The sequence below is a fragment of the Ambystoma mexicanum genome, chromosome 1q (assembly GCF_040938575.1).
Source record: "Ambystoma mexicanum isolate Mex_15411 chromosome 1q, UKY_AmexF1_1, whole genome shotgun sequence".
Taxonomy (NCBI): domain Eukaryota; kingdom Metazoa; phylum Chordata; class Amphibia; order Caudata; family Ambystomatidae; genus Ambystoma; species Ambystoma mexicanum.
Genome location: NC_090922.1, coordinates 615294368 through 615317197, shown reverse-complemented (window position 1 = coordinate 615317197; position 22830 = coordinate 615294368). Strand labels below are relative to the sequence as shown.

The 22830-nt window shown below is 48.6% G+C and overlaps 1 protein-coding gene across 1 annotated transcript in view; it reads left to right on the top strand.

Moving 5' to 3' along the window:
- Positions 1-22830, top strand: part of LOC138533590 (quinone oxidoreductase-like protein 2) — a 300745-nt gene that overhangs the window by 218488 nt on the left and 59427 nt on the right. The window contains exons 7-8 of the mRNA XM_069641157.1: positions 9375-9456; positions 14600-14781. Coding sequence (XP_069497258.1) covers positions 9375-9456; positions 14600-14781 — 264 coding nt within the window. The remainder of the gene's footprint in view (positions 1-9374; positions 9457-14599; positions 14782-22830) is intronic.

Below are 22830 nucleotides of genomic sequence, written 5' to 3'. Positions count from 1 at the left end.
TTAAATGCAACATGGGGAGCCCTATGCGGAATGGACACATGAGAGCATGCCAGTCTCTGTTCCTGGACATGGGTGGGGGTGAGGGATGTGTGCTGATGCCATGTACATGTATGGTGTCCATGTCTGTGTTTCTGGCCTGCGTGTCTGTGACTTGTGAATGCCATGGATGCATGACACATGTCTGTGACAATGTTCAGAATCACTGATGCAGCCTAGTTATCCTTGCATCCACTGTGTCTGGGGTGTACGAGTCCGGATGGATGAAAGTACGTTGAAGTGTGTGCATGTGATAGGCATCACCCATGATGCATGTGAGTCCAAAATCAACATTGTATGCTTCAAGACTCCCCTGGACATGTTTGCTTATGTCCATAGCATGCGCCATGCCTGTTACTGCATGTGTTTTGCCTGCACTGACCCATGTGTTGTGGAGCGACATGATGGGAAGTGATCTTTGACAGTGCCACTCATCTGCTGTTGCTTCCTGTCTAGGGGACCATTGTACAGTACCCTGATGCTTGTGTTCTATGTCTCCCTCTACACAGCGCAAAGTGAAGAAGATGGCGGAGACGGCGCTGTGGAGCTAAGCGGCGGGGATGCCCCCATGGCTGCAGCGGAAGGGGTGGGTGAGCCCCCACAGGGGCTTGCAACGGCGGAAGACGGTGTGGAGCCATCCAGGTTGGTGGTTTCCACAGAGGAGGAGGAGGCCGCTACTGAGCCGCACATGGGGCCTGGTGGGGGCATCCCTGCTGGTGCAAGTGGTGCAGTCCAGGGGCACGGGCAGGAGGCAGCACAGGTCGCCGTGGAGGTGCCTGTGCATGTCACTGTCCCTGACACTGTGACTGCACCACCATGCACCAGCAGGGATGCCCCATCCGAGGCCCGTCCGCAGGTAGGGGGGATGTCCATGTCATCTGACTCCCCTCCACCTGCGGACGAGGGGACCCCTGGCCGTATGGAGAAGGTCCTGATTGGTGTCGCGTTGCGCACGGCTGTCATTCGTGATGAGGTGCGTGCTTCCCGGGGGGAGCACGCATGTCATCACGAAGAGCACCGTGGCAACGTGGCCCAGTTGGGAGCGGTCATGGTTGGGGGTCTCGTACATGTGTCGGGCACTCTGGCGACCCTCTCCTTATCTGTGGAGGCTATGCGCCAGTCGTACTCCATGCCGTCTTCCGGCCCAGATGCCACCAGGGCCCCCTGTGCACCTGCCCCGACCAATGCAGCCACCTCGGTGGGGATCCCATCCCTGCCACAGACGGGAGTCGGAGGTCCAGCAGGGGTGGACACACCAGCAACTGGACCCCAGCAGATGGAGGATGTGACGGCATCATCGGGCAGGGCACGGGCACGACGGCATCGGTGGATTCCATCAGCCTGGATGCCGTCGTGCTGGCACAGGCAGTTGCGTCGGAGGCAGCGGCAGGCTCGACGTGGGAGGCATCATGGCTCGGGCCATCAACATCAGGGGTGCAGGCATCGGCCGGAGGGCAGGAGAACCCTGGAATGGGAGTGGCTTCCGTGTGGGAGCGGTTGGGCCAGCAGATGGGTGCGGAGCGGCAGCGGGCAGAGGAGGAACGGCTCACAATGGTCAGGGCGGAGAACTCCATGCGGAGGGCACTGAGGCGGGCTGAGTGCCTCGAGGGCCTTCGCAGGGAGTTGGAGCTGGACACTGCATTATCCCTGAGGGACCTCGGGGCCAGGGAACATGCCCGCCTCCAAGACATTGAACAGGAGTTCGATGATGCCCTGGCCCATGACAACAACCAGTGAGCCGTCGGACTAGCCCGCTGCCCTTCTAAATAGTTATGTAGTTAGTGTTAGGTTTCCTTTGCTTTTTTATTTATTTTGGACCTTTTGGACAATGGGCCACATTTTTGTATATAGTTTTATTTTATTAGGTAGTATTTTTATGTAGGTTTCATTTCTTCAGTTGGGATCATGGACCCTGGTTTGTTTATCTGTATATAGTTGACTGTTGGATTTTTTTTTTTTTGTTTTTTGATTTACCCATGGAGCAGTGGTTTTTGGTTTTGTTTTTACCTTGGATTTACTTTCTTGAATTGTGACTTTGGACACCTTTCCTTTGGATTATGATTTGTCGTTTTTCATTATTTTACGGACATGCTGCTTTTGGTTTTTGATTCCCATTGTCATTTGTTTATTTTTAATTCCATTTATGCTGTTTTTAATACATTTTTTTCATCAAACGTCAATGTGTAGTATCATCTCATTGGTATCATGCATATCATGATATGGGTTTTGAGATTCACTGACACCCATTGGGTGTATGTGAGGGCCATGTGTTCATTTCCAAACTTGCTATTGGGGTTCTATCATGTCGTTGCCATTTCTAAGTGGGTGGATGCAATACTCGGGTGGGTGTTTGGCATTTGGAGGCTGACCATAAGGGCCAGAGATCTAGATTGTGATGACATGTTGGCTGGGGGACATGTGTGCGGGCCTGCTGGCAGGTGCCCCGCAATGCTGGGGGGTGGGGGTGCAGGGGGACATGAGTGGGGGCATGCTGGCAGGTGCCCCGCAATGCTGGGGGGTGGGGGTGCAGGGGGACATGAGTGGGGGCATGCTGGCAGGTGCCCCGCAATGCTGGGGGGTGGGGGTGCAAGGGGACATGAGTTGGTGATCAGTAGTGCAAGGAGACATGTGCCTTTGCTGGGGGGCATGCCCATGTTGGGTGGGCTGCCTGCGGGACATGACCAGGGATGCAGGGTAGTCCCCTGTGGTGTGGGCTGCCTGCAGGGGCCGTGGAGGGTGTACAGGGGACACCTGGGAGGACCCACACTGCCAAATCACATGTAGGACTCCCCGCCACCCCTGAAATACACGTACCCTGCTGAAATCGCGTGTGAAAATTCTTGCGCACCCCTGAAATACACGTACCCTGCTGAAATCGCGTGTGGAACTTCTCGCGCACCTCTGAAATACACGCGCCCAGGCCAATCGCGTGTGGAACTTCTTGCGCACCCCTGAAATACACGCACACGCTCCCCCAGGCCCGATCGCGTGTGGAACTTCTGCGCACCCCTGAAATACACGCGCACAGGCCAATCGCGTGTGAAACTTGTCGCGCACCTCTGGAATACACGCGCCCAGGCCAATCGCGTGTGGAACTTCTCGCGCACCTCTGAAATACATGCGCCCAGGCCAATCGCGTATGGAACTTATCGCGCACCCCTGAAATACACGCACACGCTCCCCCAGGCCCGATCGCGTGTGGAACTTCTCGCGCACCCCTGAAATACACGCGCCCAGGCCATTCGTGTGTGGCACTTCTCGCGCACCCCTGAATTACACGCGCCCAGGCCATTCGCGTGTGGAACTTCTCGTGCACCCCTGAACTACACGCGCCCAGGCCAATCGCGTGTGGAACTTCTCGCGCACCCCTGAAATACACGCACACGCTCCCCCAGGCCCGATCGCGTGTGGAACTTCTCGCGCACCCCTGAAATACACGCGCCCAGGCCATTCGCGTGTGGAACTTCTCGCGCACCCCTGAAATACACGCGCCCAGGCCATTCGCGTGTGGAACTTCTCGCGCACCCCTGAACTACACGCACACGCTCCCCCAGGCCCGATCGCGTGTGGAACTTCTCGCGCACCCCTGAAATACACGCACACGCTCCCCCAGGCCCGATCGCGTGTGGAACTTCTCGCGCACCCCTGAAATACATGCACACGCTCCTCCAGGCCCGATCGCGTGTGGAACTTCTCGCGCACCTCTGAACTACACGCGCCCAGGCCAATCGCCTGTGGAACTTCTCGCGCACCCCTGAAATACACGCGCCCAGGCAATTCGCGTGTGGAACTTCTCGTGCACCCCTGAAATACACGCGCCCAGGCCATTCGCGTGTGGAACTTCTCGCGCACCCCTGAAATACACGCACCCAGGCCATTCGCGTGTGGAACTTCTCACGCACCCCTGAAATACACGCACCCAGGCCGTTCGCGTATTGAACTTCTCGGGCACCCCTGAAATACACGCACACGCTCCCCCAGGCCAGATCGCGTGTGAAACCTCTCATGCACGCGTGTTCCCGAAACCCGTAATACGCGTTCCCCGCTTTGCGTTTGCTGTTTGCCAGTCTGGTAAACTGGTACAGGGTTGGCGCAGCCCTTTGCAATGTTTTTGCGATCTTGATGGCTTTTCCTTGCGTGAGGGCGTTCTTGGGGGCATAACTGGCGCTGCTGCAGGGTCGCTGCGCCACGTCTGCTTTTGGAGGCGAGAATCCATGAATACGCTGTGCGCGGAAATTGATTTTATCGCACGCGGCTGGCGCAGACATTCGCACGGGCACCCTGTGCGCCAGCCACGTGCGACACTTTTGTGAGGAATTCCATGAATCGGCCTGTTAAATTCTAATTCCAAGTGGCTATAGGCAGATGTATTGTTGTTTAAATGTGTAGTTAAATCTATGGGGAATTTTAGATGTTCTTGTTTGTTCATTCTAACGGACATGCACCAGCACTTTAGTTCTATGTATGTTAAGTCAATGCACTTTACCATGTATGCCACTGCATAAATGTGTGGTTCTCTGCAATCTGGTTTGCACCTCATGTAATGTGTTTACAGATGATTCTGCTGGTTACATGCATTTAAAAAAAAGAGTGTTGATCCATGCGACAATGGCCATGAGGTTGATATTCACACTTGTCAGGTGTGGTCAACCTTAAGGTCCCAGGGTAATTGAGGCCTGTACAATACGTAGGGAGCCCAGTGGGAACTGCAAGGCTAGTTCTTTCTCCTGAGACCTGCAGCTGCTGGCGGAGCAGATTGTTTGCCTCCTGCATCTACTCAGCATGTGCAGATTGGACCTCACACAGCTCCCGTACCCTTTGTTCAAAACCTGTTTAGGCCGCTGTACAGCCCTCCACCACGCTACGGGTCCGCGCATTGTCTCGTGCCATGGTCTTGGCTGCATTCCGTATGGCATGGCTGATATCCTTGATGTGGCGGTTGTGCTCTGTCGGGCCTCCATCACATCCAGCCGCCCCGTCACAGCTGCTCCCGTGACGATGGGTCTTTGAGGTGTGCAGGGTTGAAGGGGGGCTGCTGGGGGACATGGTGCCACCTCTGAAGGGGCTGCTGCGGTTGGAGTGCCTATCCTCGGGGGAACCATAAAATGGTGTGTCCACATCAGGCTCAGGTGTGCGGGCACAACGCACACGTACATGTGGCGTGTGCATCCACTGGCACCTGCTGTGTGTTTCCCTGGGGTGTGGCCGTCCCATGTGTGACACTGAGGCTGGGTGAGGACACCAGTGCAGTGTGTCGTGCTGCTGTGGATGTGTGGGCCTCATCAGAGTTAGACACACTGGTGGCTTCCTCCACATCCTGAGTGTCCGGGGGGGGCATCTGGTGTTTGAGGCGCTGTCACCCTGTGGCCTTGTGGACGCTGAACCCGTCTGAGTGGGCTACAGTGGGGTGAACTTGGATGTGTCCAGCGTCTTGTTTTTTCTTGCCTGGTCCCTTTGCAGGGTGGTGGTGCTGGTAGATGCGCGTCGGGACATGCGGCTGGATGGTGTTGCTTCCTTCCCATCATCATTGGCCTGTGATGAGCGATGCGTGCCTGTGGGGTACATAGGGTGTTGTATAAATTGAGGGCAGCTTACATTTGTATCATGCATTTCATGCCTTGCAGTGGGTTTGGGCACAGTTTTTATCATGCGTGGCCATTGCATTTTAGTGAGTCCCCATGTTGTGATTGGTGGAACGTTGTACAGTGGAGAGACACTGCTTGGACATGTTGGTGTGACATCGTCAGATGTCTGTTGAGGATGCACAGCTCCCTTATTGCTGTGTGGGGGGCTTTCATACCCACCCACACATCAAGTTGCTGTGCGATGGCCATGGATGTCTTTCCTCTGGGCCTTAAATTGATACATTGTATGTACTTATGGTGGAGGGGGCGCTAGGGTACGGTGTTAGAAGGGGGCAGTAATGGGTGGCTGCGGTGCCTCACACACATTGCATGCACATACATTCACTCAGGCTCTGGAGGAGTGGGCCTAACAGATACATGCATTTTCGGGGTGGGAGGGTTCTCACCTGCAGCCTCCTGGGTACCAGTGCCAGCCTCCGCTCCTCCCATCTCCCTCAATAGTGCCCATGTTGATCAGAGTCATAATCTGCTCCTCCCAGGGGATGAGCTCCGGTGGTGGTGGTGCTGGCCCTCCTCCAGTCCCTATGCTCTCACTCCTGTGCTGGGCCAGGAGACCACGGTCACGGACCTGCAAGTCATTCAGGCGCTTGCGGCAGTCCTCTCCATCCCTCGGCACACGGCCCACCGCAGACACTGCAGACACCTTCTTGCCTCCAGATCTGTGCTCGCCGTTGAGCCCTTGTCTTGCGCTGCTGGGGGCCATACAGCTCTTCCTGATGGTCCAGAACCTCCTCTACAAGTATGGCAAGCTCCTGGTCTGTAAACCTCAGTTTTCTCATCCTATCCAGGGCTGACTTCCCCCTAGTGCGTTCCTGAGCCATTTTCCTATCTTACCAGGAGTGGATAGCTTGCAGGGACTGCGATTTTCGGTGGATTGTGATTTCCAAAATGGCTGCCGCTTTATTTTATGTTCCGGCGGTGACGCGTTTCCCGCGCGCTAATAGCACGTGCAAATAGAGCATGCTAATAGTGTACCCGGCTCGGCGGTAGCGCAATGCGTGTTGGATTTACGGGTTCCTGGCCACTTTTTCTGCCAGCCGCTATTTGCGTTAAAGCCATGTCCCTGTGCATGTGCACGCGGACTCATGATCTGGCATTGTTTACGCCAAACATCATAGCGTTAGCACAAATAGCGCTCTACGGAAAATACACCAGAAATACCGCCCAACTCGTGATGAGGCACAAAAAGTTAAATTTAAGATGAGAATGGAAAGCAAGCCATGCGAGAGTAGAGGGAGAAGAGACAATTGAATTATGTGGGAAGAGAAGATAAAGAAGACAAATGGAAGCATTAAAAACTGATTTCAGTGGAGCAAGGTTGGAGAAAGGAAGACCAAATAGAGAAACTGAACAATAGAAAAGTTGTTAATAAACCGATGAGATTAGAAGTTTTGTTGCGTCAAAAGTTAAGAAAGGACGAGCTTTGCAGATGTTATACAAATAATAACGACAAGCGCAGGAAGATAAAGAGATATGATGAGTGAAGGATAGGTCAGAATCAAAGTAAAGTCCCAAGTTACGAGATGAAGAGGACATAGAAAGCAAAGAGGGATGAAAAGAAATAGAGGAGGGAGGAAGAGGAGAAGGAATAGTGTGCAGGGAAAGAGTACTTCAGTTTTGGCAGCATGTGCCCAGTCATCCTATTTCTCCATCTTGGTTTCTCCAGGCCCGAAGAATCTTGTGCCAAGCTCTTCTACTTCCTCCAGCCTTTTGTCCTGGAACATCTGTGCCTGCAGCCTCTGGTGGCTTCTTGAAGCCTCCTTGTCCTTGTGTTGCTCACTACAGCTGGGGCGAGGGCCCCTTGCTGGTTAGCAGGTACTGGGTGTCTTGCTTCTACTCCACACAATGGGCCTCATCACGGATTTCCCGCCGGCAGTATGAGCGCGAAATTTCGGCTGATTTCCCCCCAGCTAAAAGCTTGGGGAAATCGGCCAAAGCCGTGATTTGGTGGACCCTTGCGCTACCGCCGCATTTAAGGGTTACCGCCAAACTCTTTCTGATCCTTGTACTAGGGGCTGTTTCTGCTGCCCTCTACTGAGCCTTTGTCCTCCCTGGAGCCAGCTGATACCCTCTGTTTAACGTGACTCTTATGACTCCCATCATGGCTGCTGCTGTGCTTTCCTCGTCATGTGCCGTTGTGCAGAGGTACTCCTTTATACTGGATCCTGTGATTCTGGCAATGGCACCTTCTGGGACTCTGCAATCTGAACCACAGTGCTAGCCAGCTGCGATCCGACATCTTGGGTGACCTCGGAAAACATGCCTTCCCTGGGCCTTCTCCGCCGCAGTCCTTAGCCTGGGTCGTCCTTCCCGGTCTTCTGACCCACATCCTGTGCCAGGGCTTCTCCTGCTCAGGTCTCTTGATCCACTCTGCAGTCATCCCTGAACAGGCCTCTGGTTGTTGAACATATGCATGCTTCTGATCTGGTGGGGTCCCCGTCCTGAGAATACCCAGCTAGGAGGGTGCCACCCATTTCACTTCTGGAACCTCGAAGTAAAACTTGCTTCCTTTTTCACAAGAAACTTCACTGAATTATTGTGTTTGTCCTGTTTATTGCTATAGGCAAATTTTGCTGAACTCCTAAAACTCTCTGAAAGTTGGACTAACATTTTTTCATGGCTATAAACTGCCTATGTTCCTTTATTCCCTTGGGGGTGCTGGGGTTTAGAAGTCGTCACTGTAATTTGTCTACCTACTGGGATTGTATATGCCCTTTTGACTGGAAAATCACATAGTTAAAGCATTGCCAAGAAAATAGTATTGTACACGTCTTGATCGGTCTTTTTCTACAAGTTTTAAGTTGTAAGTATTATCTTTTCTACACCCTTTACTGTTTAAGGATATTATAAGCTCATTTAATCCTACCTGACTCTATAGAAAAGGGTATATTTTATTTAGTATATTCTGTGTGGATTATTATGTTGCATGCTTGTGTGAGACCAACTGCACCTTGGTGCCAGCTCTAGCCTTGCATAAGAGTGAAGCCTGGCTGCTCTGTCACATTACCGTTTAAAGTATTTGTACAAACTTGGTGGACACCCCGTACAGACAGTACAGGTTTGGTCATCTTGAACCCTTCCCCAAAAGCTTCTGAAAAACCTCCTTAACAGCTCTCGTGCGTTCTTAAAATAGAACCAGTTATAGGCAAGTGCGGGCTATGTAGAACCAGTTGTGGATAAATTATGGGTTGGGAGGTTTACAGTGCAAGTGAGTGTGGCATAGGGAGAGAGTTTTATTATTCTGTGCGGGTGACGCGTGGAGAGATTTTTCTAACAATACGGTGAATGTATATAGCAGACTCTAGAGTTTAAGAACCTTTGCTCTTGAACTTCATAGTGCATTATCATTTGTGTCACCTTACTGATGATGTTTGTGGTACCTCTTTGTGGCACTGACCTTTTGACCGCCATGATGCACCAAGGTTAGTGGCACTGGGTTGTAAGTCATGATGGGTGAGGGGTGGTACAGGTGCTGTGCTGAGTCTGTGACTGGATTGGAGCAGTAGCTCCTAATAAGTTATGCCCTCTTAACCATATGCATGTTGATGGGTAGATGGACATACCTTCTATGTAGTTCAGCGACCAGCATGGGTAGACTTGTGTTGCTAGCTTTGTCCTGACCAAGCTCCACAGCCACTTGCTCTTTGAGGGACCATGCTCCTAACCTCATCCCGGCTTCTTTTTTGCTGCTAGGGAGACTGTTCTGGTGACGGCAGCTGCGGGAGCCACGGGCCTTGCCACAGTGGATTTGGCATCCAACATTCTTCAAGCCAAGGTAGACTTTGTATTGGTGTTCATGTACGTTGGTCATCTTTATTTACACACTTTCAGCCACTGACCTTTCATGCGCATGATTGGAAAGAAAGGACATTTTTATTAAAGAGGGCAGGTTGCTGTTGGAAGGAGGCCTAGGTATCGAAAATGCAGTAACGGTGCAACACATTTCAGAATGGGTTAGGTCACTGGCCAAAGGATTAAAAGAAGGCTCGAGATCCTTCAAGTTGTGTGCAACTATGATTTATTGGTATCAAACCGAGCGGTTGGAGTAAGGCTTATATGGTCTAACAGAGAACAGCTTTAACCATTGGGATATGCCTAAATACAAAAGAATTAACACAATTCAGTGAGCATGCTAGTCAACCCCAAATCTAAGGTAGGACCATGGTCCTGAGTCCAGGATCCCTAGTCTACAACAGTTCGCAATCGGGGTTGTATCATCCTGATTGAGTTGCACAAAGTCACTTGCAGTCCCTGAGCGGTTCATGGAGGTTCCAAGGGTCTGGCACCCTTCTGTCATGGCCCTCCTAGGTAGCTGACGTCCAGATGACAGTTGATTTCTTTGCTGTCTTTTCTTAGGTGAATTTTCAGGCTGCAATCATTGTTACCTCTGCCTCCACAAGTTTAAGCGCCCACAACAAGCTGTGGTCTCTGAGGAGCTGAATACAGGCTCTGGTTGAGCATGATCCCACTACAGGATCTGGTTGCTCAGAGGCCCAGCAAGGCTCTGGCTATGTGGCTGTCCCAGGTCTGACCTTGGGATAGGGCCTTCAGTAGGCTACAGCCTGGTTCCTCCCCTACTGAGTCCAAGATGGAACTGCATGCACCTTATACTCCTTTGCTCTTTTCTCTGTCTCTCTGCCTCGCCTCCTCTCTCAAGTTCTCAAGGTTCTTAAGTTTTCACCCTCAGCCTGGGTACCAAGCCCCCAGCAAGACTTTCTCCTATTTCCCCTCTCTCTCTGCAATGACCTTTTACATTGTAAATCGCGGGAAAAGGGCCTTCACATCCAGCACTAGGGCGGTGTGATGCTCCTCAGTCTCTGCCTGGTCCTTCCTTGCCACCACCTCCTTGCTATTGTGACATTCTCGCCTCCTCCTTTCTCTCTTGCTTTCTCCTTCTCTCCCTCCTGCACTCTTTCTTTTGTCCTTTCTTTGTTTCTTCCTTTTGTTCTTTCTTTCTCCCTCTCTCTTTCTCCCTCTCTCTCTCTCTCGCTCTCTCTCGCTCTCTCTCTCTCTCTCTCTCTCTCTCTCTCTCTCTCTCTCTCTCTCTCTCTCTCTCTAACATCATCAACCTCTTCATCTTAATCTTTCCCTCTACCTCCAACTGTCCCATCCTCTTTTTACTTTGCAGGGGATAGGGTGCACTTCTCACCCTGTGAGTGGTGTGGTGCTCTGGCTCCTGTAGTCTCTTGAGGCCCCTGGTCCCTTTAGCTCTTCACAGCTCTTTCACTTTCCACTGGCTCTGCTCTAGGTGCTCTGCAAGGCATGTCTGCACCCCGGGTTCTCCTCACCGAAACTGAGATAACCAAGCCTCTTTCATAATGCCTTGCCCCTGTGTCTGCTTCCTGAACGGTAGTCCAGTCCGGTAGATCCCTGCAATGACCTCGTTGCGAGTGAGGCTTTGTAGTTCAATCTTTAAAAAGACAAGTGGTCATTTTAAAACCACACCGTGAGTTCTGGAATTTTGTTTGGTGAGGGAAGGGTCTACATCTCCCCTCGGTTTGCCGAATCTCCTTTGCAGGTAAAAATGGTGTAAGCCATGGAAATCTTGATCTGCTTGGGCCCGCTTACTCCCCTTTCCCGTGGGAACTTTGAGTTGGTGTCTCCAGTGTGGTTTTTGGGGAAGAAACGCTACAAGGGGATAGACGAGAGAGTGTGTTACACTAAACCTTGCCAGGTGTGGACTATATCTAGCGAAGTGGTACAGTGCAACAGCACAAACAGGAGCCCCTCCACACTGTCCTAACTGTAAGCATGCTGCTTGAACACTACCTTTAATTTACCAGTGATTAATGGGACAAAGTGTCACATGGACACTCAGGCGCCCAGTTCCGTTGCACAGCTTTTTCGTGAGGGTCTGAAATTGCACACATGCCACGTGTTGCATGCCCAGATAGAAGCAGGCAGCGCAATGTGACTCCAGACATCTGTGTATCCGAGTAGACCACCCCCAGTGGGCAGAACCATGTAATCAGGGTGGCTTGTATCACTATTTTTATTCCATTATCTCCACAAGGAAATCTCTGCATTCTCCTACTTTCCTCAGTACACAGCATGCGCTGAGACAGGATGGGGACGGAGGGAACAAGCTGCACCACTGACCACTTCTGCTCCACTCCTCAGAGTTCCGCCTCTACATTACTTATTTTCCCTACCCTGCAATTCTGCCAGAATTTGTGACTTCATTGAAATATGGTATTCTATCCTTGGGCTTGGAATGTACTCTACCTCCTTGCTCTCAAATCTCAAGATTACCCTGTAGTATAATGGTGAGGCACAAAGGTAGAAAAACCTGCACTGAGAGTGGATATGTTTCTTCTGTTAAAGTGTTTGTCATGCTGGCCAATGGTTGTCATGAGTTTGCGTACTCATGAAAGATCTTAAAACTTCTCCACTTCATCCCACCAGCATGATTCATAAAAACCTTTTGAGTCAAAGGTCCAGATTACCTATCTAAATAAGTACCATACTATGAACCTTTAGATTATCCTTACAATTCAGACAAAGCATGAACTGGATCGATCTTACTCGCCACCCATCTTAATGGAACAATATCCCGCTATATTCTTTTTTTTTTTTTTTTTTTACACAATTCAATCTGGGGTCTCGCACCCAGGGAATGCAGCTGCGCCCAACAGTTTGAATACCTCTGCGCTAGAATTATAAAAACAAGACTTTGCAAATTTCAATACGGACATGAAGAGAGAGCTCCTCAAAAATACCTTTGAGTGATAACAACAGACATTAAAATACTGGACCTGGAGAATACATGTGCTGCTCTGATAGCCAAAGGCTCGAGGACATTAATAAGCACTTCAACAATTCCCATAAATGTATTTGAATAAATGGTGTCCTTTTTTTCTACCTCCTTATCTGAGGAATCCTCCTCTTTGTATTGTCTTCTGTGTTCACACTGTCCAGTAAGTGGCAGGACAAAAATAACAAGACACAAACAATAAGTTCAAACAATAAGTTCAAGTTCACTACAGGGTTCTGTACAATCTGGGACAACATAATAATCAGGAAAATCTAAATGTGTATGATGGCTTACTCGTGGCTCACCTTAGGTTTTCCTAAGGCAGGTCGCAATGGCCTGGATGTGGGCCAGGCAAGGATGTTAGAATGGGTTCTATGCCCCTATATCGACATGAGTGTTTTCAAAATTATTTTTTTCGGCGAAATGATTTTGAAAAATCTCATCTTAGTGAATCTTTTTTTATATTTTGGGTGGTCCCCCCAAAACCCCACTTCCCTATATTAAAAACACCCCTCGTCCCCACCGCTTATAATCCCTTACCCCACAACCCCATATTTATTTGAGTTTTTTCGAAAAATAGTTTTGTTGAAAACATTTAGAAAAAACTAATGGAGATGAAACAACGTGATAGCGTTTGAATGAGAGTGAGGCTAACTGCACTGCTCCATTTTTCTGAATGGTATTCCCAGACCCCTAGACCCAGCCCTTCATTTCTTGAGACCACCTGACCCCTCTTCAGCAGCCTGGTCTTCTCTATCCACCTCACTTATCAGCCTACTCTCTTAAGTGGTATATTGCTTTTTACCTCTTACCTTCTCGGCGTTTTTCTCACTTCTGACTTTCTTTCTCCTTTTGAGCTCCTTCTGCGTCGGGATTCTTTACATCATCTTTCTGATTACTTTCACTACGGCTGATCACCTTCCTTGCCCTCTTAACGTCAAGCTGCTCCTTCCTTCATATGGCCTACTCCAACTCTTCCTGCCAAACTCCAGAACTCTTGCTCCAACATCTCCTGATATTCGCTACCCTCTTCTCAATATTCTCCTGTCCACTCTTTCAGTTGTTCACCCCCTCCTACCTCTCTGCCATGTTCACCTCTTACTTTCACTTCCTAGTCTGCTCTTACTCAGCCACCTCTAAATGTTTACTTCATCCTATCGCCTCGTGATTTTCACGTTCTGTTACCACCTCCTGGACCTTCTGGTGCTCACATTCTACCACCCGATGGTGTTCACTTTCTGCTACCACATGCTGGTTTTCCCTTTCTACTCCACCTCCCCCTAGGCGTCACTTCTTTCCCCTCTGGACTATTTTTCACTTTGGCCACCACTCTCTAGTCCACTTGCCTGTAGTGTCAACTGGGCTTGATGCTTCTGCCAATATCCTGGATACCTCATCCTCTCTTTATTTTCTCTGTGGTGTTAGAGAAACAACGCATGTCAGTAACGTAGAAATTAGTCCAGAGTCACCAAATCCAAGAGTCAGCAAACGAAGAGGAGCAATGCAGGTCAACTATGTGGAAACACAGCCCAATGGAGTCTTGAACGCAAACAGCAAGGCAGACGCAACTCGCAGCTAGAACCAGATGTGTTGAGCATTACCACTCCTTTCTGCCTCCTGTGTCGCATACGCAGGTCTTGCAGGCTTCTGTGTTGCGTGGGCAGTGATTGGCTGGGCATCATGATATCGCAGCTGTGTGTCGTGACGTTATGTCATGGGAGCTGCCATGCAGCCTCCTGGGATTGCTGTTCTTAAGTATTGTTGCCTGAAACACAATGGCAAATGCCATTCTCTGCGGCCTGGCGCGCCGTTCCTGACATGCCTTAAAGGGGCAGGAGTATCTGTGGTGGTACTGTGGCAATCCCCTTCCCTGAGACTTGTACCAAGTGGAGGGAGATGAGGGGAACCTTCCCATACCATAACCATGCCCATCATCCACAGGCTTAGGGAGCTACACGCCCCGCTGGCCACCCCAAAGGAGATCCCCTGTGGGAGGCATGGAACTTCGTCACAACACCCAGAAGCAATTGTTATTTTTGAGTAGCACTTTTATAAGCCACATCAAAATCAATACATAGAAAGAAGACATGAATCACTCTGCCTGTGTGTTATTCTACTCTAGGGGCTTTGTGGTAGTTGGTTACCTTTCCTTTCCTTCTTGTAGGTCATTGCAGCGGCTGGCAGTGATGAGAAGTGCCAGTTGGCGCTGAAGATGGGAGCAGCCTCTGCCCTGAATTACACGCAGTGCAGCCTGAAAGAGGAGCTGAAGAGACTGACTGATGGCCAAGGAGTAGATGTGGTGATTGATGTTGTTGGTGGAGACATCTTCAAGGAAGCGTTTAGCAGGTAGCTCACTGGTCCATGCGGCATTGTGGGTGGAGGTGGCGTGTGGGATGCCAGGGAGAATGCTGCAACAGATGTCCTTATCTACGTGGGTTGTAAGACAAGAACACCTGAGTGAATAATTGGTTCTTGTAGTGCATGCTGAAGACCAATGTGTCACTGTACTTTCATACAAAGTGTTAAAAAGTATCATTCACATGAGTTGCCACATTAGGTGAAGAGAAGGTTTTTGGGAAATCTCTGGATCAGTGAGTACGAGTGTTTAGTGCCTGTGATGAAACAAAGAGCATTCATCATAATCAGTGACCCCCACCATGTCATAACATGGACCATAGATGAACAATGTCGGCAAAGCAAAGGGAAGTGGGAGGGAAATTGCTGGACTATGTTTGAACAAACGAGCATGTGTAGACAAGATCAAATGCCCGATGAGTGCTCTCTATTAAATCATGCTCAAGATGAGTGAAAGAAGTAATGAGCATACAAGCAACTATTTTTTATCAAAGCAGTTCTGCTTCGGTAGCATGTTAGGTCTTTCAAAGTTGATGCACTTGTGCCTTAGTAATGCTTATGCAGAGCATTTTCGCTTAGCCCTTTCTGGACCTTCTAGGACTGCCCATGACACAAACCCTGTCTTCTGCGGGGGTGAAATGTAGGACGCCTGTTTCTATATTTATGATTCATCAGGTATTTAGGGTTTGCCAACCATACACACATCTCATAGTTGTGGACTATGGAGCCAGTGTTGCTCATCCAATCCTGGAGCTTACTGATAGCAATGTTTGATGGTTTGCATCACTGGGTATGGGCAGAAGAAGCCCAGTGCTCTCTCTATCAAAGTCACAGTAAAGAATATGTTGTTAAAGGAGGTCCCTGTTGAAGACCTCTGTCATGCACTGTGGTTGCCAGTCGGGGACACTGCGGTGGTGATCTGTTTGAGGTTTGCTACCACAAGAATTGCGGATGGAGCTGTGGGCCCTCATGATGTGGATATAGGCTTTCGCTATGGGGTACCTATTAACATTAAGGAGGAAGCAGTTTATTTGGTGACCGAGTCCTGATCTTGATGTTCAGTGGTAGAGATTTGGTTATCCTTCTAAGATGTATGCCATGTTTTATATTGTTGCTTACTTTTGGGCGATTATATTTTGGGCACATAATTCCAGTACGGTCAGGAATGAATCACCTAGATCTTCACAATGTGGAGGGAAGAGGAGCAGCCCAGCTCTTGATCAGACGGTGTGATCTGTTGGACATCCCTATCCAACAAAGCAAGAGCAATGCACTAGAACCCATTTGTAACTTCCCAGCAATGCAATTAAAGAAGAAAAAATGGTCCACCATTATATACCAGCCTGGACTCTTAAGTAGGCAGCTGGTCCACATTTTATTTTTAAATATTCCTTCCATTTCAGTTATTGGCTTGTTTTGAGAGCCTTGGTCAGGGCAGAAATTGAACTGTAATAGATCAGTATGGGCACTCCTTCATAAGGTTCCTGTAATTGTGATCTAAACCTAAGCCTCTTTTGACATAAATGGGATGACCACTGAAAATAACTCAGGGGTCTCGTTTACTGTTGACATCTGCTGCAACACACACTCGCTATTGTTTGCGGTCTTACGCTTCCTTCCGTGGAGGTTTACACGCATCTAGCCCGGAAAGGCCACGGTTGCTTTCCTCCTTGTCACCCTCTCGATTTGCGCTGTCTTTCTCCGCTTGAACTCCCTAGCTCTCATGTTGTGTGGTCTGCCTTGCTCATATTGTGCTCTTGTGCTCCACCTTTTATCCCTGTGGGGAACGGAAAGGGCCGTTAGCTGTGTGTGATTCTGGTCAATTGCTTGACTTTGCCTGACCCTTGTGGTGCCACATGTCAGGTAAACGGCTCTGGTGTTTGTCCTTCGTCTTTCATGGTGTGCGAAGGTGTTCATGTCAAAAAAGAGGGGGTATAGAGTGTCTGAGTATCCTACGGGGTAGGATGGGAAAAAGGTGTTGTAAGAAGGGGGATACTGCGTCTCACCCTTCGGTGTCCCACTCCCTGAGGACCCCCTATCCAGGTGATCCTCCCTCACTGGTCCAGCCCCAGGAACTGGATCCAATAGCGATGGCCGTGTCCTCGCCACCCGGATGACAGATCCCCGTTGAACTAGTCAGGGAGACACCTTCAGGTTTCTCACAATAGGCTATCAAGATATGGTACATGGCGTGAGTGCCAGAGCACATCATGCCAATGCCTGACAAATTGTAGTACTCTTTGGGCTCATGATGGAAATAGCTGGTAATTGGCAGTATCTAGAGCTATGGTGACTATGCCATTAAAAAGTGTATAAATGAGCCAAAACGGCTGGCTTCATCATTGCTTGTTCTAGGTGGATCTTAAGTGTTACAGCAGGCATGGTAATGGTCAAATGAATAATAAGATATGACAACCTTTATTATGGTCCTTGTCTGTGTATAAATGCACCCTAGCCCTCTCTCAAATGCTCCTCCTCCCAGATATATGATATGATAGTTTATTTATAACGCGCTTAATATCCAGAGGTTTCTAAGCATGGACCCCGGGATCGAACCTGTGTTGCTCCGTGTCGTCTTGCTTCCAAGGCGAGCATGTTGCCTCTGAGCTATCCTCCCGAGATCATCTTTTTTTTTTACCACCACTCACTCTAATCTGTTAACAACTCTACTCCTGTCCACCCCCTTCTTTCATTCTCCCCCACTCCCACCTTCCAATCTCTTCCATTCAACTCTTTCACCAACAAGGGAGAAGCTCTGAAATGCTTGTTAAATACCCAGAAATCAAATATTTCCTTCTCACTGCACAACTAACAACTTTATTGAACGCCCACACTTATTTTTCAGCTTCAGAAATAGTAGACTGTTTTTGGAAGGATCCGTCCCACAGAAAGAGGTTTCTTTACACAGGTGAAGCCACTGCAGATCCTCTTAACTGTTCCAGCCTCTTCCTATGAGGCTGAGGTAAGCTTCATTGCTTTTCAACAACTGAAACACTTGTTACATTGTATGTCTGACTTATGTTTGTTTATACCTTTGTAAAAACACCGGTGTGTGTCATGTGTGCTATGTAGTACATAGGTCTGAAAACGAAATATGTATTGTCAAACGCATCTTATGTGGTTCAGGTTAATGTTTGTGGGTAGGTGCCATTTATATCGATAACCACGTAAGCACACTCCTAATGCTTCCTGTAACTGTGACAATGGAATGGTTATGATGTGAATGATGTGAGGCTGGGTCTGTCTTGAGTGAGAACTTAACATGTTCTTGCCAACATTTTGAGTGAGCTTCCTCCAGTAGTGTCCCATTAGTGCTCTTGGGCCCTAGGACTCTGCGCTTCCCCAGCAGTGGCAGGGCAATTCAACAGAAATCACACTGTGCAAGTTCCTTCCAATTATGTCACCTTGGTGCTATAAGGCACCAGCAGTGTGGCCTTCTCCACCAATGAATTGTCAGTGATATTAGGCTCCAAAGTAGTTTTTCTAGCTGTAGTGCCAAAGGTACATTTTAAGAACACATCTATATTATTTGATTGTTAAATCTAAAATAGATTTTTGAGACAACCGTAAGCCTCTCACTCCTGCACCCAATGTTACAGGAGTCCAGTTGTGCAGAAACCTATCTCTGAACTTTATTTCCTTATTTGGAGGAACCGCATTCTAATATTGATTTTTAAAAGACAATTATTGCGACCCTCTATAAAACATCCTTGAAGTCTAACACGGCACTTGAACAATACGACAATATCAAGGCCACGTTGCTACAACTAAATTGATATCTTCAAAGAGATTAAGTCACATTTGTTTCCTTGTTTTAAGATTTCAAATGTGTGTAACATTTTTTCAGAAGTGCACAAGTACTTTATTTGTAACTGTTTTGGTGAAAATGTGTTTACGATCAGCTTAAAATATTATGCCATAGATGAGAAATCTACAACTTATTTAGAGTGTAACTGTGTTTTTAAAACTGCGATTATTTGGTGTTATTAAAATAAATCTAACACATGTTTATAGGGGCTTTTATGCTTAAGAACTTGGCCCTATAGCAATTTGAATTGATTGTGTCTGAAGCAAAGTCCCCAAGGTGACCCCTGCCCCCCTCCAGATTTTGTGTGTCTCCTGCACCCCTGCCTGTAGTTGATTCTTCTTCCATTTCCAGTGTCGGCTAAAACGCACCTCAAACTGGGAGCAGGTATTTCTGGTGCAAGGTCTTGATGTTCCTTGGCTATCCTTCCTCTCGCAGTCGGTAGATAGAGACCTCTCCTAGCTGATTCTCAATGATGAATGGTTGAGGCTCCCAATTGTTGCCCAGCTTGTTCCGTCCTCTCTTTCCAAGGCTGCGGATCAACACATGATTGCCAGGCTGAAGTGTAAAACTTGGCCTTGCTGTCATAGCAGTATTTATTTTCCTCCGCTTTCTTCTCCGCACCAGCGTGGGTGAGCCGATATGCCTCCTCTAGTTGACGTTTGAACTACTTCATATAGCTGGTGTAGTTCTCACTGCCTGTTTCATCTGCGTACACTAAAAACACAGGTCTATAGGCAGCCGGGTGTCATTTCCAAATATCAACTAATATGGTGTAAACCCAGTGACATCGTTCTTAGTACAATTGTAAGCATGGGTCATGGTAGCCACATGCTGACTCAACCTGTCCTTCTCTGGCCTTAAGATGCCCAGCGCCAAGAGGGTGTGATTGAACCTCTCCATTGGGCATCATTGTGAGGATGGTATGGAGTTGTATGGGTCTTCTTGATGCCAACCAGCTCCAGCATCTGCTTGATGAATTTCGACTCAAAATCTGATCCCTAGTCAGAATGTATCCTGGCTTGCCAACCATAGTGCACAAAGTATTTCTCCCACAGCACGTGGCCAACGGCAATGGTGCGATTATCCTTAGTGTGCATACTGAGTAAAGTGGTCTATCGCCAACAAGATGTTCTGCACACCTCGCCTGTCCATCTCCAAATTGAGGAAATCAATGCAGACGATGATCATGGGCCCGGAACTCTGCAGGTGATGAAGGCTACAGGACAAGATGCAGGATTCCTGGTGATACACAACTGGCACAGCGCAGGCAATAATACTCCACGTCTGCAGCTAGTGTAGGCCAGAAAACCTTGAGCAGACCAACTCAAAGGTTCTGTCGCTGCCAGGATGTCTATGCTGGTCATGGAGTGCATACAATACAGGTTAGCAGAATCTCTGTGGTAACACCAAGTGATGTTGCAGCTGGTCTCCAACTTTACTTTCATTATTTAGGATTCCACTCTTCTGCACGAGCATCTTTCCTTCCAATGGTCTTGGCTTTCAGGAACAGAGCCATGCCAGGATCTGCTAGCTGGGACATATGGATTTATCTCGGGTCAAACTCAGTAGCTCAGACACCTCCAGACTGGTGATGTTGCAGTAAACGTGCGGGACCGCCTCTGCTGAGGATCATAAACAGTCCACACCCCTAGTTCTGCCTGGCTCCTGCTGACTTGCGTCCTGGCATATTGCTCTGACGCCTGTTGAAGACAACTCCTTCCACAATGTGAATCCAGCTGTATCATCCGGCGGAACATGAGGCCTCAGAAATGGCATCAGCGATGTTAATGTGCCCAGGTCTTTATTGTAAATTGAAATTGTATGTGGACAATGCACTAAGCCATTGCTGTCTGGTAGCATCCAGCTTTGCCGATTTCAATGCATACGTAGGGGGGTTGTTGTCTGTCCTCACTGTGAAAATGGCACCCTAAAGGTAGTCCTGGAACTTCTCTGTAATGGCCCACTTCAATGCCAGAAACACCAATTTGTGGGTTGGGTATTTCCACTCTGCCGTGTCCAGGCCTCAGCTGGTGAAGGCGACCAGTCTCATCTCACTGTTGGTCTTGTGGTAGAGAACAGCTCCTAATCCCTGCAGACTCACGTCCACGTGCAAGATGTAAGGCAACTGAGGATCCATGTAGGCCAGGACTGGTGATGTGTTGAGTGTCTGCTTGAGCTCCTCAAAAGCATTGGTCAGTCCACCTCTCACCAAAGGGCTCCTGTGGGTGATATAAATGGTCCACAGAGTTACCAGTATTCTTCCAGCTCCTATGGATAGGTTGGTATCCTTTGTTGAGGTCCACAAGTCATCTGTGGTGTTGGCATATCCTACAACACACCCCCGGTAGTAGTGACCAAATCCCAGGAATCTCTGCAACTCCTTCACTGTTTGTGGTCTTGGCCAGGTGAGGAGGGTATCCATTTTTGCTGGATTTACGGCAGTGTCATCTGCTGAGATGATGTGCCGTGGACAATGTGTCAAAAAGGTTGATTCCCATCCGACAAAACTGGCACTTGCCCACAATGACCTTTAGCCCTTGCTTTGGTGATCCAGCACCTTTATGAGCCATCTGTTGTGTTATTTCGGGATCTAACTAAACACAATAACATCCAAGTGCACAAGTACCTCCAGGAGGTTCATTTCCCTGATGTTTTTTTTTTTTCCATGAGGTGCTAGAAAGTCACTGATGCACTGGAAATCGCCTGTGGCATCCTGACAAATTTGTAAAATCCAAGCAAGTAGATGAACGATGTCTCTTCATGATCTGCCAGATGCACTGGAATCTTGCAGTACTCTGTAAATCCAGAATCGAAAACCACTACTAACTCCCTGTCAGGCAGTCCAATGCTTTGTCCATCCAGGGTGTGGTGTATTGGTCCAGAATAGTGGAGGCATTAAGTCGACGATAGTCAGTGCACATTGTGACGAATCACAGGATCTCGTCACCTTTCCCTACATGGGAGCCCTTTCTTGTGGGGCTGGGGAGGTAAGCCCACTATGCGATATTCCCCCATAAGGTTGGCGGCAAGCGGGACCTCACACAGAGAGACTCCCCTCTTGGGGAAAAGGACTCCTGTTCCGTCAAGGAACTCCATAACCTCCTTTCATATGAGCTCCTCATACCATCAGGGCCTCAGACAAATCAGCCTGATCAAACCACTGTTTGCTATTGTAATGTTTATCACAGCAAACACATTGAAGCCAAAAATACTGAGAAGAAGAAGAGTAAAGAAGGCTTGATGGTTGGAAGCAAGCCAAACTGGGAAGAAGAACAAGCGACTAACGAACAGTGACCTAGAGAAAGGGAGAAAGGTCTATGGTCCCGCACAGGGGAGTGTAAGGAAGACATGGCATCACAAGTGAAGACAGACACAAGAGAATTAATGTTCAAGGGTGTTTATTGAACACAAGGGTTGGATAAACTCTTATCTGGCCCTAACTTCTAAAGATGGGAGCATGCTGTACCATCAAATAATAAATAAATCAGTCCTAGTTGTGTCAGTCAAAATCATAAGATTTAAACTAGAAAACCTAATATCTGCCCTTACTCTATTAGAATAAGTATGCACTGGGATAATCCAAAGGAAGTGTTTCAAAAAGGAAATGTCAAAAATGGCTTTCAGAAATGGTGTACAACTCCCTTCCCCACGTTTGAAGCACAGGGTATCGGATTTGAGGGAAAGAAGGATTGGTGGATGACACACTGTACCTTAAGTGACACACTCTGACTTTTTGAGTACACGTCCTTCAGGTCTCCCTCAGCCGGGATCACATCTTCCTCCAATATACCCCTCAGGATTCCCTTACCCGAGTCCGGGTCTTTTCTCAAACACAGGTTTCCCACAGTCGTGCTCGGGCCTGCTTTAGTTCACAATTCCCAAATATTAATGATAGGCTTCCCTCAGTCTGGCTCAAGCCTCTATACTTTTCCTCAGGGTTCCCTTCCCCAAGTTTTTGAAACACCAAGAAAATAGAACTTAATCACCATAGTCGAAGGCTTTCGAAACTGCAGAGGGTTTGACCAGACCTCTGCATGACCACTTTGACGATCAGTTTCTTACATAGGCACGAGCCCGGCTGAGGGAAGCCTATCGCCTGAAATATCTTATCAAGCCTCTTGATTAACTTCTTTCTTGTCTGCAATTTACAGTTCATCAATATTCCTATTTTCGCAGTATTCATAATCTCTCATCAATGTCTCTTGGTATTTGTAGTTCTCTCTGCTCCTAGC